This window comes from Corvus hawaiiensis, chromosome 5, assembly GCF_020740725.1.
Source record: "Corvus hawaiiensis isolate bCorHaw1 chromosome 5, bCorHaw1.pri.cur, whole genome shotgun sequence".
NCBI lineage: Eukaryota > Metazoa > Chordata > Aves > Passeriformes > Corvidae > Corvus > Corvus hawaiiensis.
The window spans coordinates 26,964,206-26,979,499 of NC_063217.1; the positions used below are offsets into that span (position 1 = coordinate 26,964,206).

Genomic DNA, 15,294 nt, shown 5'->3' on the forward strand with positions numbered 1-15,294 from the left:
GAGATGTTTATTTCTCCAGCCGCATGGCCGGGGCTCTGCTGAGGAACTGTTCCAGTCACAGGACCAAGGGTCCTTCTGCCCGCGCAGGGAACACAAACCAACCAATGGGAACGAGGCTGAGCAGGGGCAGGGAAGCCCCGTGTCTGTGCCCTCAGGGCCCCTCTCCCAGGGCTACACGGCAGGGGAGGGACCCCAACACCTCACCCGTTTTATTTTAATAAAAGGAGAATGAAAACAACTGGATAAACATAACAAGAACAGTTTCAAGACAAAACAAGCCACCCTCCTGAGACTTTAAATGTCCAAACAGATTCTGTGGAACATCTTAGGGCTGACAGAAGGGAGACAGAACTCTCTGAGCATGCTTTGTGGGGAAACTGAGGCAGGAGAGGGTTTAACTTCTTCCCTCCCCCTTTTCATCCCCCACTCGGCATTGGAAAGGGATTTTTGGGGAAACAATTGGCAAAAGCATGGTTTTGTGAGGGAAACCATGGATGAAAAAACAGATTGGGAATACATTGGGGGTAATAGGACATAGGGTAAAAGGGAAAGGTGGGATTAGGAAAGGGAGACTGTAGGGGGGGCTTACAATGGAGATACTGTCTAACATGACTACGATTTTTTGCATATATACTGCCTTTTACAGGAACACCATCAGGCCCAGTGACCTGCGATGCTTGTAACCCTTTTCTCCCTAGTACAATTTTAAATTCCATTACCTCTCCATCTCCCAAGCTTGGGATGCATTTTTCAGGGTTATTCTTTTTAATAGCAGTTCTATGCACGAATATGTCTTGCTGGTTGTCACATCTTGTTATAAAACCATAATTTTGCTTAACATTATACCATTTTACTATCCCTAAGATCTTAGTTACTATGATCTTTTCCTTTTTCCGAGTGGCTGCTGTTTTCTGTCTCGCTGCGTCTTTGCTCTCTCCTTCGGTCGCTCCCGTGTTGGAATTGTCGGGGCTGCTGGTGCCTGCGCGCTCTTCCCGGGGTCGCGTTCGGGGCTGCGCGGGCCGGGCCGGGCCGCGCTGCTCAGTTCTCCGTGCGTCGCCTCCTCTGGTCGCAGCTTCGCTGCCGATGCCGGGCGCTGCACCCACGTCTCGGCCGGGCCCCCGAGCGACGACTCCCCCGCGCCCTGCTCCAGCGCACGTTTCGGCTGGGTGTGGCTCTGTTCTACCGCCGCTGCCGCCAGCCGCCGCCCGTGCGCCGCCCCTCTCGGTCGGGCATTCCCGGGGCTCGCTCCACCACGCGCTGTGCGGGGCCGTGCGGGCACCGCCGGGTCCCGCTGCTCCCGCCGCGCCTCGCTCCGCCACCGACACTGCGGCTCGCGTGGCTCCGCCCGCGCGCGGGAACTGCCTCGCTGCTGCTCTCAGAGCGCTCGGTGCACGTGGCCTGGGCCGCACGGTCCCTGCGCCAGGCTTCCCTTCGCCAGGACACAGCTGACATTGCTCAACAGTCTCAGTAACTAAATAATATTCACGAAAATATTCTTCCATTGGCATATATTTTGACTCCAATATTAACTGTGTCCAAACAGTTTTCCAAAAGCCCTTGGTAAGAATTAAATCCCAAGAAACATAGAAAAAGTTCTTAAACAACCATGCCAGGAAGTGTTTCAGTTCTTTTTGAGCTTGAATCAAGCTAAAATTTACAAATCGTTCAAGAATCATTTTAAGTTTAAGATAAATGTCCATATGCGGCTCTGAGAGCCAAGAGTCTTCCCACGGTTCCTCCATAGTTTAGATATGGCATAGCAAAGCAAAACCAAGAAGAGGAATGCAAAGTTTCCAGGGTTTACTCACACAAATCAGTCGCTTAGGGATCGGGGATCGTTCTGCTCACAATTCTCCACCATTATGTTGCAGTGGGGATACTGCAACATACATATACCAAACCAGGAGTCCCGTGGAAAGGAAATATATATGGACAGACAGATTCTTGATAGCTGTTTCAGAGATGTTTATTTCTCCAGCCGCATGGCCGGAGCTCTGCTGAGGAACTGTTACAGTCACGGGACCAAGGGTCCTTCTGCCCGCGCAGGGAACACAAACCAACCAATGGGAACGAGGCTGAGCAGGGGCAGGGAAGCCCCGTGTCTGTGCCCTCAGGGCCCCTCTCCCAGGGCTACACGGCAGGGGAGGAGACCCCAACACTAACTGACATATCAGAGCTGCAAATTCAAGTCAGTAACCCTCACCTTGACCTCTAAGTGCTACTGCAATAAAATTCATAGACACCATTAGACCAAAATATTTATAGCACAGGAGTATGTTTAATCCAACACTGAAAAGCAAATGTTTCCCTGACAGCTTTTTTCTTGTCCTATATCTCTGTGCAGGGAAGTTTCTTCTTACTCCCTTCACTGCAAAACCAACACTAAAAAGAATACCAAGAGAAGCTGTGAAGTAAGTGGCAAAACAACATTTCCCCATGATCTCAGAAAACAAAAGCAATCATTCTGCTGCTTCTGCTGGATAAAGAATGTAATGGGAAAGGATTTTTTTTTTGCTTCTTTTTAAGTGTCCATGCTGAACTACTCAGTGCTAAAACAGAAAGTGTGTGCCCCCTTTAGATCCTTTTCTACCATACAAGATCTCTTGTCAATAGCTTCTGGACTGAAGCCCAAACTGAACATGCTTTATGTTTGAGATGGCAAAGCCATTAAAAGAAGGGATTTAACCCACAACTCTGAAAAAAAAACCAAAACAGAAAATGTCCTACAAATACTTTTCCCATATGCAGTGCGTTTAAATCTTAACATTATACCAGAAGATGATAAACTCCATCAACACTTATGGAGGCTTAAGTGAATTCCAACAGAAGGTAATTAACACAACCTGTTAATACACATCTGATAATAAAGAAAATACCCTGGTACTAAAGAAAATAGCACTTTTGAGCAGCAATGCCAAAAGGTAAGTACAAAAGAGAATTTTACCACTTCCAAAGACAAAATTAAATTTTTGTAATTCACATACATTTGCAGTGTGTGTGTGCAGAATTAAATATTATTTCCAGAATGTTTAATTAATTTAATGTATCAAAAAGCCCAAAAACATATGCATACTTTTAAAATTTATAGAATCACAGAATTGTTAAGGTTGTGAAAGACTTTTAAGATCACTGGGTCCCTTAACCTGACGCTACCAAGTTAACCACTAAACCATGTCCCCAAGTGCCACATCCACACATTTTTTTGAACACTTCCAAGGATGGTGACTCTACCATTTTCCATTTCCCTGGGCACCCTAGCACAATGCTTGACCACCTGTGAAGACATTTTTCTCGATATCCAATCTAAACCTCCACCGGCACAACTCGAGGCCATTTCCTCTTCTACTGTCACTTGTGTGAAAAGAGACCAATCCCCACCTCTCTACAAACTCCTTTCACACAGGAGAGTGTGGATCAGGTCCCTCCTGAACCTCCTCTTCTCCAGGCTAAACACCCCCAGCTCCCTCAGCCACTCCTCACAGGACTTGTGCTCCAGACCCTTCATCAGCAATCCTTCTCTGGACACTCTCCAGCACCTCAGTGTCTTTCTCGTAGTGAGGAGCCCAAAACTGAACACAGGATTCTGGGTGTGTCCTCACCAGTGCCGAGCTCAGGGGGAAAAATTACATTGTCCTACTGCACTATCATGTTAAACTAAATTTATCATAATGGGGTCCCATATTTCACATCAAAACAAAAGCAGAGTGCACAGTAAAACTACAAAGTATGGCTGTTTTGTTAAAAAATACTAACTACATGGAATAAAGTGTTAAAATACAGATTCACGAACACTGACAGGAAAACATAAACAATGAAAACTGACAGACTTCAATATTCTACATAAGAATTGTTTCAAAACATCTGCAAGCATGATCCTAAGAATTTAATCACCCTGATTAAGAAAAAAAAAAAGAAGTTAAATTTCCTTCAACAGGATCTCTTGTTATTATTACCAAACAAGAGAATTAACTTTTTAATTAAAATATCTCATATATAACAGCTGTGGCAGGATTAAAGAAACTGCTTCTCCCTAAAGCAGAAAGGAAATATGAGCTGTGCTATGTAATGCTGGAAGTCACATTTTTAGTTTTATACTGCCATAGCCAAAAGAAAAGCATGAACCTCCTCAAGTTTTTCAAGTTTCTGTAGTATTTTTCCAAAGGCCCAGACAATATAACTAGTTTTCTTTATCCCCAAATGTACCATGGCAACTGTAAAAGAAATATGGTAGCATACTGTCTACTGCAATTTCCATTAACCAAAAACATCTCAAAACAACAACTGCAGTAAAATACTGCATTCTATTGAACCTAAGTTGCACTATGGTAAGCTAGGAGTGGTAGTGCACACTGATTTATAGCAATCGTCAACGTCATTGAGCTCTGTGAATGACTCGGTCAGCTTCTGACATTGAATAAGAAAATTCTCATAAAACACTAATTTGAAATTTACTTGAGGCTTCCAGAATTACATACAAAACCACTTCCAAATTAGTTTTGGGCAGACATGTTAGATTTGCAATCTTCAAATGCTCTAAATTAAGTAGTCTTATCCATCTTATCTCTGGCCAAGTTGTTTGTAAGCTCTTGTTTCATGACAAACTTACAAACAAGAAAATGGGCTTGGCCTATGTTTGCTGGGGAGAGGTGGTGGTGGGAGTGACAGGGTGGTGTCTGTTAAGGCTGTTCCTTCAAACTGTGTTTATCAATAAATCCCTTAAAAGAGAGCTATCAGTATAATTTGTATAATGATATCGCTAGCTAATTTTCTCAAAGCTGCAGAAATATATTTTGTTTATAAAACAGAAACAGACAAAGCATCCCTAGAACTGTTCAGTATTCAGAGAAATGGGAACAGATTTTTTGGACAAAAAAATGGTAAAAACCCCATACATTACACATATAGTTACCAAAGAAGGATCTGAAGAAAAGTAGGAGGAACTGTAACACAAAGATATGAACTACCTGAAGCAAGAAGGTACTAATAACTTCTGTATTTCATGAACGACAGTAAGAGCTAGAGCTAGCATCACAGGAAAGGAAGAATATGCATTTTTACATCAATTATACTAATTCTCTGGATAGCAGACGCTGCAAAAAACCTTATCTTCCAAACCATTTATAGGAGTAAGAGTTTTAGAACTAAGTTAAAGCTTTATAAAACTAATGTAAATTCTGTTGTCACATTCTTTACCTCACATCCCATCAAATTAAGTAAAAAAGACATCATCTGTGGAATAGGGCAATTCTGAACTATAAGCTAGAGTTTGGGACCACTGCTAGGTGGATTTTAAATCCCAGACTAAGTCTGGGGAGTATGTTCAGAAAAATCGTAACAGTTACATTAATCAAAGTCAAAGATGAGCTGTGGGGAAAAAAATTATTTGAAGAGAAGCTGAAGTACAGAACATACAGTTCATGATAAGGGATTAAAGCACTCTTGAAAATACAGAGAAGGAAGTCTTGGAGCAAATAAAACCAAAGTAACAGAGAGGGACATGAAAGGACAAAATTAAGAGGTAAATGGACAATTAAACAATATCCCGAAGTGTTCCCCCACCAGGAAGAGAGCTTTCAGACATCCAGATGAGAAAATTCTGACAGGCATGTTCATTTACAGAAAAAAAAATTAATCAATAGGCATCTACAAGGGCAAAAAGCAGAAGACACAAGTATGTACAGAGTACAGTCTTCCTGTTGGGGTTAACACAATCTTGTCTGAAAAGCAGAGGAACAGACACTGTTGGGAAAGCAGCAGTAAGTAAATTTTTGTATTTACTCAAAATCAAAAAAAAAAGTTTTCTAATATAGACAAGGATTCATATTTGAAGTTTTTGACACTGGATGATAATGAAATTCCTGCTTTTCCACTTCCCACATTTTCTAACCATCCAGAAATGGAGTTAATGACAGTTAATGACCCTCTCAGCATAGTTAATAACAACTAAGGAACAAACATAAAATAGTAAGTAATGCAAGGATTTCTGAAAGGACACAAGCAGCACACAGCCACAGCATTGGGAGGGACAAGGACAAAGTCCTTTGGCCCATGCCACACGTGTAGTTGTGGGTAACACTGCTGTAAGAGAAATCTTGAAACACGTCCAAGCTGCTGCTGATGAAAATTTGGTAGCTTCTCCAACCAGTTCCTGCCCTGTTCTACAAACTATTACTCAAATGCAGTATTCAACAGGAATCTTCTTTACTGATGCTATTGGCTCATAGTCTAAGCATCATGTAGTAAAGATATTATCCTTCTCTTCTTCACAGCAACCCTTTAGATGTACCCAGATACAGCAGAGAGACTAACTGGCTTGTCTTCTATTTTACACTACTTAACATATATTTCACTAACACACCAGGGCATTATTAGCTCATCTCATTTATTAAGTATAAAACCCCTTATCCTCCAAATTGTTGCAGTTAGAGATTCTAAACCTGCACTTACATGAGAATAGCAAGCACAATTCCCAGCATTTTTCCTAATCAAACAACATCCTACTCTTTCTGAGATATAAACTGATGACCAGTTTTTAAACCATGTGAGAGGACATACTCTTCCACATTCAACCTCACCTGCTTAAACATTCAAGCCATTAGTGCCTTTGAGACAAACCTCTGTTCCTTTAATAAAACTCTCCTGGTTGACAGCAATACATTAATACATGTCCTTCAAGTATGGGTCACTAACTACCTTCACATCTATCATTTAACATATTCATTTAGACTAAGCTTCTCTAGTTTGCTTGGCCTATACTCAGAGAATTCCACAGAGCCATCAACTCAAGCATTTCTTTTGTTAATATGGCTTACCTCTTTTGGACACTGATTTTTACAGGAAATAAGAAGCTCCTTTTCTTTTAAATCAGCACATGTTAGTTTTCTGTAAAAGGAAAGATGTATTTGTGTTAAAAAAATTCCAATTTAAAAACAACAAAAGTCAATACAGTTAGGCGTGTACTTTCAGTATACTTCACTACAAAGAAGAGTGGACTCATTTGTCCACATCCTGAGTGACTAATACAAACAGCCCTATTGCACAGACAAACTCACATAAACTTGGAGGACTTGAGGTACTTCAAAGGAAATCAACAAAGAAAAACATACTTGCATATGATGAATATTTTCAGAACAATCCCCAAGTTCCATCTCACATTTTGTAAAGTCTAGCTTACCCTCTATCCACACACACGCAAACGATTAAAAAGGTGTAGAAACAGTTACTAAGCAGTTTTTCAATTAAAACAGCTAGAAATTGAAGGGCATGAACTGCAGGACAAAGACCTTTTACACTAACTACATTAATTCTAATACTTGTATAAATTTCTTCTTCACATACTCTAAAAGAAGCACATACAGAATAAATGTTATATAGATGACTATATATTTGCATAATTCAAAGAATTATCTGTATTATAAAAACAATTTCTGGTCATAAGACCCCATGCATTTTTAGCAATTTTAGTAGTAATACCAAATAAAATACTTGCAAATTTAAATAGAAAAAACATTATCTTAGAAATTATAATCAAGAGAAATTTTATAAATTGCCATAAGAGCAGCTCCCATCCCCAGACATTTCAAATTATTTCCAGTTAACAGCATTCAAATGAAAAGCTGGGCTGTGTTCTGATACATACAAGCATTCGATATACAGCATTGATAGTTTGCAGTGACACTTTATTTTAAGCATCTGGAGACATGATGGGCAATCCCCAGGATGACAGGGCAAAACGCATCGGTGAGGACAACCAGCTGGCCGGGGCTTGGTGCACTCCTCTTCACACTGTGAACATTCTGGACCTGCCTAACAAAATAAAAACAAAGTACTAAAGAAAGTGCCAAATATTTGTTTTGTGAGGCATCACTAATGACCTTTTATATAAATGAAAGAGTTAGGGTTTTTCCCAAACATGGTTTTTACTATGGGAATCAAGCTATTCAGTAAGGTATTTCCCAAGCAAGAGTAATTATTAAATACGTTTTTTAAGAGAAAACCAGAAATGCCAGTGTTGGTCAGTCAAAGAGAATTCTATATTCCATCCTGGGCATAAAAGAACCTCCTTAATATTAGTGCTTTGGAAAATGACCAAACCCCCTGTTAATTCTCCAAGGAAAATTGTTAGAAAAAGAAGTTATTTTATATTCAAAACTAACTTATCCCACTCACCGTGTTACTGTAATGCTTGAGTCATTGAGTACTTACTACTCTCCAATACAGGGGTGGAAAGATTGGTTTGCTTGATTTTAAGAAGCAAACTTTAAGTCATTCCATTTCCATACACATGTAATATTCTGTATACTCTTTCAAAAAGGATTATTAACTTGGGTATATCCTAGGAGCTGCCTAAGGTGCTGCTTCTACTCCACAGGCTACACAAGTCTATCAGAGCTGTGATGTCCCTCTCATTCCAGCTGATATGACCATCGGCACAAAGTGATGAACATCTCAGCACAGTAAATAAAGCTTCATTTCTACTCCTATTCTTCACACTTCCAGAACCCCAGTCTGCAATCAAATACATCCAGGTAGATTGACGTGATTTATCAACTGAACCTACACAGCATAATATTTAAGGCCCACTATCACATTCAAATGTTCAGTTTCCAAGAAGTCAGCCAAAGTAAAGCCAATTTATCCAAGAATGAAGCTACACAAAGCTTTCCCAATAGAACTATTCACGCCAATGTTTCACATTACGCTGTTCAAAATTGGAGCATAAGAATTTTAAGTTTTTAATAGTTTTTCCCCAGTCCCCTTTCCTTCTGCTTCTATAGCTGAACAATTTTTGCTGAAGTTTAAAAAGAAACCTTTGTACAATGATTGTTTACAAAACTTAACTCACAAAAATTCAAATCTAAGAAAAACAACAGCAACTAAAACCATTTAGAAATCTGTCATATAACATGTAACCTTAGGTAAAAGCAAGCAGCTGGCCTTTTCTGCAACATTTTTCTAACACAACACACAGAACAAACTGAAATTCCAGACATAAAAATCACTACTCAGACATATAAGCTAGAAATTTAATCAGCCCTGACTACATTTAGTCTACCAAAACAACGGAACAAAAGCACTAAAGGTCAACACCAACTTGAGTTGGTAAGAATTGAAGAAAATTGAGAAATGAGATTTACCCATACTTTGCAGGTACATAGACTCCCATTTTTCTGAGAATGTATTGTCTCATTCAAAATGGAGCTAGGAATAGTCCTGACTCATTCACATTTTAATTGGCTTAACTGAAGCAGCAGGCAGGCAGCCTCTTAGTCATAACTGGGGATGCTCAACTGTCACTCTCACTATTTACTGAAGCCACTGTATTCCTGCAAGTTACCGTTCCACCAGTTGCACTAACAGCCCATACTCCTCAGACAAAATTTCCACAATCATAAATAGATTAATGTGGCAGCTACAATACAGAGTTATTAGATGACAACACCACCACTTCCAGGACAGGAATTCACAGGGATATTATGCCATTTAAGTTAAATATAACAGCTAGTTAAAATACAACATTTCTGCTTTGTACCCAACTGAATGATTCGGTGTTTTTTAAATGCCCAGACTGCCCATGTTGCAACTTTTTCTAAAGTAATGCTTAAAAAAAACTTGAGAAGCTGGTTTCCTCCAAATCATGACTCTCAAACCCCAAAACATATACATGTGGCATCGGCTGCTCATAACGAACAATTTTAAGCTTTATACTTTTGTTTCATGTTATCTTCAGCAGTTAACACCTACAACTTCTTAACTGCATAAATGACAGTTTCTAGTACACACTGATAAACATGAATACATCATCCCAGTACTTTGAAAAGTCTCCAGCAATTCGGCAACCTTTCCAGTGCTTTCCTAAAGGTCTCCCAGCCTCCTCAACCCATTCAAGCTCTCCTAAGTAAACAGTTTCCCCAGCAGATTGCAAGTGCATTTGTATACAGGGATTATCAGTAGTTCCCCTTGATCTTGACAGTTACAAAAAAGTAACTTTATAAGAGACTTGTTAAATAAGGTTCTGATGAAATCGAAGTAATGTCAACACAAACCAAAAAGTTACAGAATTTGCAAAAAATGTAATATTGTCTCAGATTTAGAGTCTAAGGACTATAGATTAGCTAACTGTCACAGCATCAATGGGAACAGCACACATGCAAGTCTCCCAGTGGGATCTGGAATAGATCTGTATCTTCCAGCTGCAAATTCTTTATTTTCCAAGTAAAACTGAAGACAAAACATACCCATATAAAATACATAAAAACAAAAGCAAAAAGGAAATTAACCTACCTTCTTTCCATCTGCACTACTGTTCAATTTAGTAACATGATGACATTCTTTCATACAGGTATGATTCTGACAATCAAGAAGTCGCCCACAAAATCTCTTACATGAGTAGGGATGTGCAGAGTGACATGGTAACGGACTAACCTGAAAGTTAAAAATAAATAAGTATAGATATGCAGATGGGTTATATATATAGACACTGCACATATGTAGTGTGTGATATATATATATATATATATATATTTACACACACACACACAGAGACAAAGAATTATTAGAGAAGTTCTGGTTCTCCAGTACCTTTGTAAAAGAAAAAACATCAGTGAAATTCTATTTGATTTTTTTTTAAGTATCATTTGGGTTCCTGTCCGTGAACAATGTAACCACACAAATTTGTTTTACACCGATAAAAGGAAAAAAAGCACACTTCCTTAAACAAGGTAACTTTTGCAGCATCGTTTCCCTTTTTTTTGAAAGGCTATTATACGCTCAAATCTTTTAGTGTCGTTTGTTCAATCCTTCTGAATTACACTCATGCCTTCCATTACAGGTTCCTAAGGTGCTTTACCATTACTGCAGAAGACAGTTACAGATTGCTTTCACAAAGCTAATTGTGTTATGGTCATCATAAACTCAAAATACTTTACAGTTTGAAAAACAGACAACAACCTGCAAGCCAGAAATTCTAAAAAGCATATACTGACTACATCAAATATAACTCCCAGGACAAGTAAGGAGAAGTAGAAATGGCTCCATAACAGGAGTAAGATTTTATGTCTTATGATACATTTTTACTTTCTAATTTGAGGTCAACACTCCAGTTAACAGAACTCCATAGTACTCTTCAGAGCATCTACTCAGAAGCTGTTACTCTTCACTGGTACCAAAACCAGTGTAAACTCCTAACTAGGTTACTTGCCTGAAGTTGAATAGTACAAGTCCCTTCCACAAAAGGATTAGAGGAAACTCACTTTTAGCATTTTCCAACCATTATGTAATACTCATATGAAAAAAATTAGTTTTCTGTGGTGCTGTCAAAATATTTGATTTTTTTTTAATTTCATGATCACTTCCCAGAGAAAAACAAACTATTTGTGATGTTATTACACAAGAGGCTAATGTGACATAACTCACTTTGACTAGAGTAAGGGTGTGATTTTATGTTGCAACCGTAGTTGCCTGAACAGCTTGCAGGGTACTCCTTCCTTTTCTCTCTTCAAACTGTACAGTCCTCACTGCACACTTCCACCACTCTGAACAAGTCCTACACATCTCTCTTTACAGCAAGATGATTCAAATAATCAAAATGGAAGAAAATTAATCAATAGAAAAAAGTTTGTCTTTTGCCAGTGACTTGGCCATACAAACAGGTAAACACTGGAACTGAAAAGAGAGAAGAGAGATGGCCCCACAGGGCAGTGAGGGACAGTCTCCCTTCAGCACTGTCCATGTTGATCTCCCTCAATCACACAAAGTACAGTTTAAATCCACCTGCCTATATAAACTTCTCTGGGCTTCACCCAAAAAATACAACTTCACATCACATCACTGCAAAATTCAATTCATTCACAAGGCTTCTGAACTCCTCTTATCATCCTGACTCACCAAGGCTGAACAGAAGTCTGCATGGCAGGCTGAACATCAAGCATGGCATACACAGGAGAAAACCTTGAATCTACTGCATCCAACCACTTTCACATCCCTGTGTCAGAGCTGAAGCCAATGCTGGCTAAAGCACTGATGCAACAACCACATTGTCTGAACTCCTGGTTCCTACTGCCCCTTGCAAACATCCTACTCTATCTCTGATGGGTGTTTCTGGTGACCAAAGGCCAGCAAGCAGCAGGCCTAATAAAAAGAAGGTCTGAAGCAGAGAATAGTACTATACCCAGAATGCACATACCAATTACCAAAGCTTTTAATGTGCCCAATATCCTACCCCTTCGCATCCTCCTCCATCTCCCTCCTCAGAGCACAAAATCCTTTCAGTATCAATCTAAGTAGTCAAAGGACGTTGAAAGGTAAAAGAATGAAAGAAAATATGTATTAAACATTACAATCCACCCACTTCTCTACCTTTTCATGCTCACCCATTGCCACTCAGTTTTTTATGACTACTGGTTCTGCTGTGGCTCAGGTAGTGACAGCAGATCAGGGCAATGGTAGTAATTAGCTCTAGGGCTGCACTGTTCCATAATCCTGATGAGACTTTTTTTTATCAGGAGTTGTCTTCCACCAGATAAGGACACAACCACCAGCTCCAGTTAGAGCCAAGCACTTAGGCAGAAGTAGCATCCCTCAAGAACACAGATGAGAGGCATTGTAAAACAAGGCAGGGGCAGTGAAGCACACAAGTCAGTCAGGCAACAATGGCAGCTTTCAGATGGCTGACTGGAGGAAACATGCCAGCCCTCTGGCTGCATCCAGCATAGCTTCAGCTTGAGCTCAATAAGATACAACAGTCTTCTGGAATCAACTAATACTGTAGCCAAAAATTGAAAGATTTCAATTAATTTAAACCTACATTACTTTTTTTTTCTCTGTTTCTCTGTTGTGGATCTAAGTAGCAAATCCAAAGGACAAAATAAAGTTTTGCTTCCTACAGTTGGAATGCATTTCTGAAATGGCTAAATGCAGCTAGAACTCTTGCTACAGACAAACATCAAAGTAGCCACAAAGTCCAGGAGGCTGATGAGCTGAAGAAGGAAGAAGGCAGATAAGAACTCTAAGTATTTTATGAGAGCTGAATGGGAAAAAAAAAAGAAAATAAGAAGGTATCATTTTCAGACTACAGGTCTTCCACAGGACAAGGAAAGGAGGGAAAGGGAAAAAATACCTGACAACTTTCAGAAGCTTTCCAGGAAATCTCCCAAATGTATAAAAGCGATTAACAGATACATCAATCAGAATATGAAAACAAAAATTGGCAGGGCAAGGAAATTTTAGCAAATTTTATATGGTGTTTAGCCATAAAGATGAATCTCATCAAGCTTTAGATAAAATTTTATCTAGAGGCAGAGTAATGGTCTTCCTCCTATGAACGAACCAGAACTAAAAACCACTCACAATAATAAAACATAGCATTAAATTCCTCCCAAAAGAAAGAAAAAAAAAACAAAGAACAAACCACCCAAGAAGAAAGAGAGTTCAATGATATGCCCAGGAACAGAAAGCCTGATATTACTGGATATTTACAATATTCCTCAAGGAAGCAAACCCAGAGCATTTTCCTTCCTCTAGAACATTTAATGAAATGAAGCAACTACAAGAAAATTATATACAGCCGATAAATTGGTATCATAGTCAGTAAAGATTTCCTTCTTTGTCCTCATTTACCTTCTATCAGCTTTAATTAATGTTTCCCATAAAAAGAGATTTAGAATAACTTGATTTTAAAAGAGCCTATGTGTACTGCTGCTATGAAATTTCAATGTATATAACAGTTAAAAAAAAGGAAGAACATCAAGATTTCTTTTTTTGGGATGGCACCAACTGTTGATAGGTGATTTTTCTGACACACAACCTGAAACAAAATTGAGAGCTACTTTTAAGAACCTACAAATGGAAGAATGATGAGTTATTTATTTTTCTAAATATATGTAAAATTATTTAAGAAAAGGCTGCAGACCTCAGCTAAAAGAAATCTTCTGTTAGCTTAAACATCATGTAGAATCATCCTTCCACTAAGCACAGATTTTATACAATTACATGATCTGAAAAGCAGTTTTAAGTCTGTTGTTTCAAGTGATAAATTGCTTGTTCTAAATGCCAACATGTAAGAGCTCAAACTAAACCAATCCCTTAAAAATACTTCCTAAACTAAATACCAAAGTGAAATAAAAAAAGGAACAACAAACCCACACACAACCCCCCCCACAAACAACCAACTCCAATATCTCCACAAATTGAAATTACTGTCCAAATATTAAGAAATTAGACAGTTGATTTGCTTGTCATAAAAGTCCTAAGGTCTCTACTCTACACATTGTCAGCAGGCATCCTGATAAAATACAAGACGACTTTAATAACTTGCTTCGTTCCTAGTTTCTTTCTTTTTTATATCTTTTCCATTATAGGAGGTAACAGTCCAACATAAGCAGTAACAGCAACATAGTACAGCAATAAGGACCTACTCACAGCAAAACTTTGCTTAAGAAAACTGCTACTTTTGTCACTTGTGAACAGTTCCCATTTTCCAGTGAAAATTCCCTCAGGGAAAATTCTACTGGAGGGAAGCATTCACAAATTCATATGTTTTCTCTTGTTAACAAAAGTAAATTAACTTGAGCTGAGATTATTTGTTAAGAATCAATGTGGCTGTAAAACACTGAACAGACATTACGTTATTTTTTTTTTATTTCCAGAGATTTCAGGACAACACAAAAATGCACAATGAACACAAAATCCACTGCAAAAAAAATACACTTCCCATACACATTAATGAATCATTTTTTTCCTTGACTTCCATCAAAATATCAAAGGTCAGGAGACAATTTCACTCCAGGAACGGCTACACTTAAGCAGGAAGGCAGCATCGGCCTCTGCTGGCTGAGAGAAGTAACATTTCATCTAGAGTAGCATCAAAAATTTAAATAATTTAAGTCAGCTATAGACTCCCAGGCATTTGTCCTTATTTTCAATGCAAATCCATGAAGAAGACATGACCCAAAGCCACTGAATGATTTTTCTAAGACCAGTATGCTACAGAAAGTGAAGGTTTTTTTAATTATTCTGAAACAAGTAGTAATAAATATGTAGTAATTGTTACTATTTTCTCTAGTAATAGAGTACTGATACTGTCCTGCTATGCGGAAGGACAAATTTCACAATCATGTACATCTGAACAGAACCAAATCCTTCTGTATTGTCTAGACCAAGTTATAGACTGGGTCTGTAGACCACAGCTTGTATATTGTTTATACATAAGTTCATGAAATTTGGGCGAGATTCGGTATGTCCCATCAAAAACCATGTCACTGACTCAATAAAAAATTGGCTAATGCACATGTAAGT

The 15,294-nt window shown here is 38.8% G+C and overlaps 1 protein-coding gene across 2 annotated transcripts in view; it reads right to left on the bottom strand.

Annotated features, from left to right (window-relative positions):
• NFXL1 (nuclear transcription factor, X-box binding like 1) overlaps positions 1–15,294 on the bottom strand; it is a 54,102-nt gene that overhangs the window by 18,917 nt on the left and 19,891 nt on the right. For both annotated transcript variants that reach the window (XM_048303976.1, XM_048303975.1), the window contains exons 16-18: positions 10,285–10,425; positions 7,640–7,806; positions 6,813–6,882 (exon numbers count right to left, since the gene is read on the bottom strand). In XM_048303976.1, the coding sequence (XP_048159933.1) occupies positions 6,813–6,882; positions 7,640–7,806; positions 10,285–10,425 (378 nt within the window). The remainder of the gene's footprint in view (positions 1–6,812; positions 6,883–7,639; positions 7,807–10,284; positions 10,426–15,294) is intronic.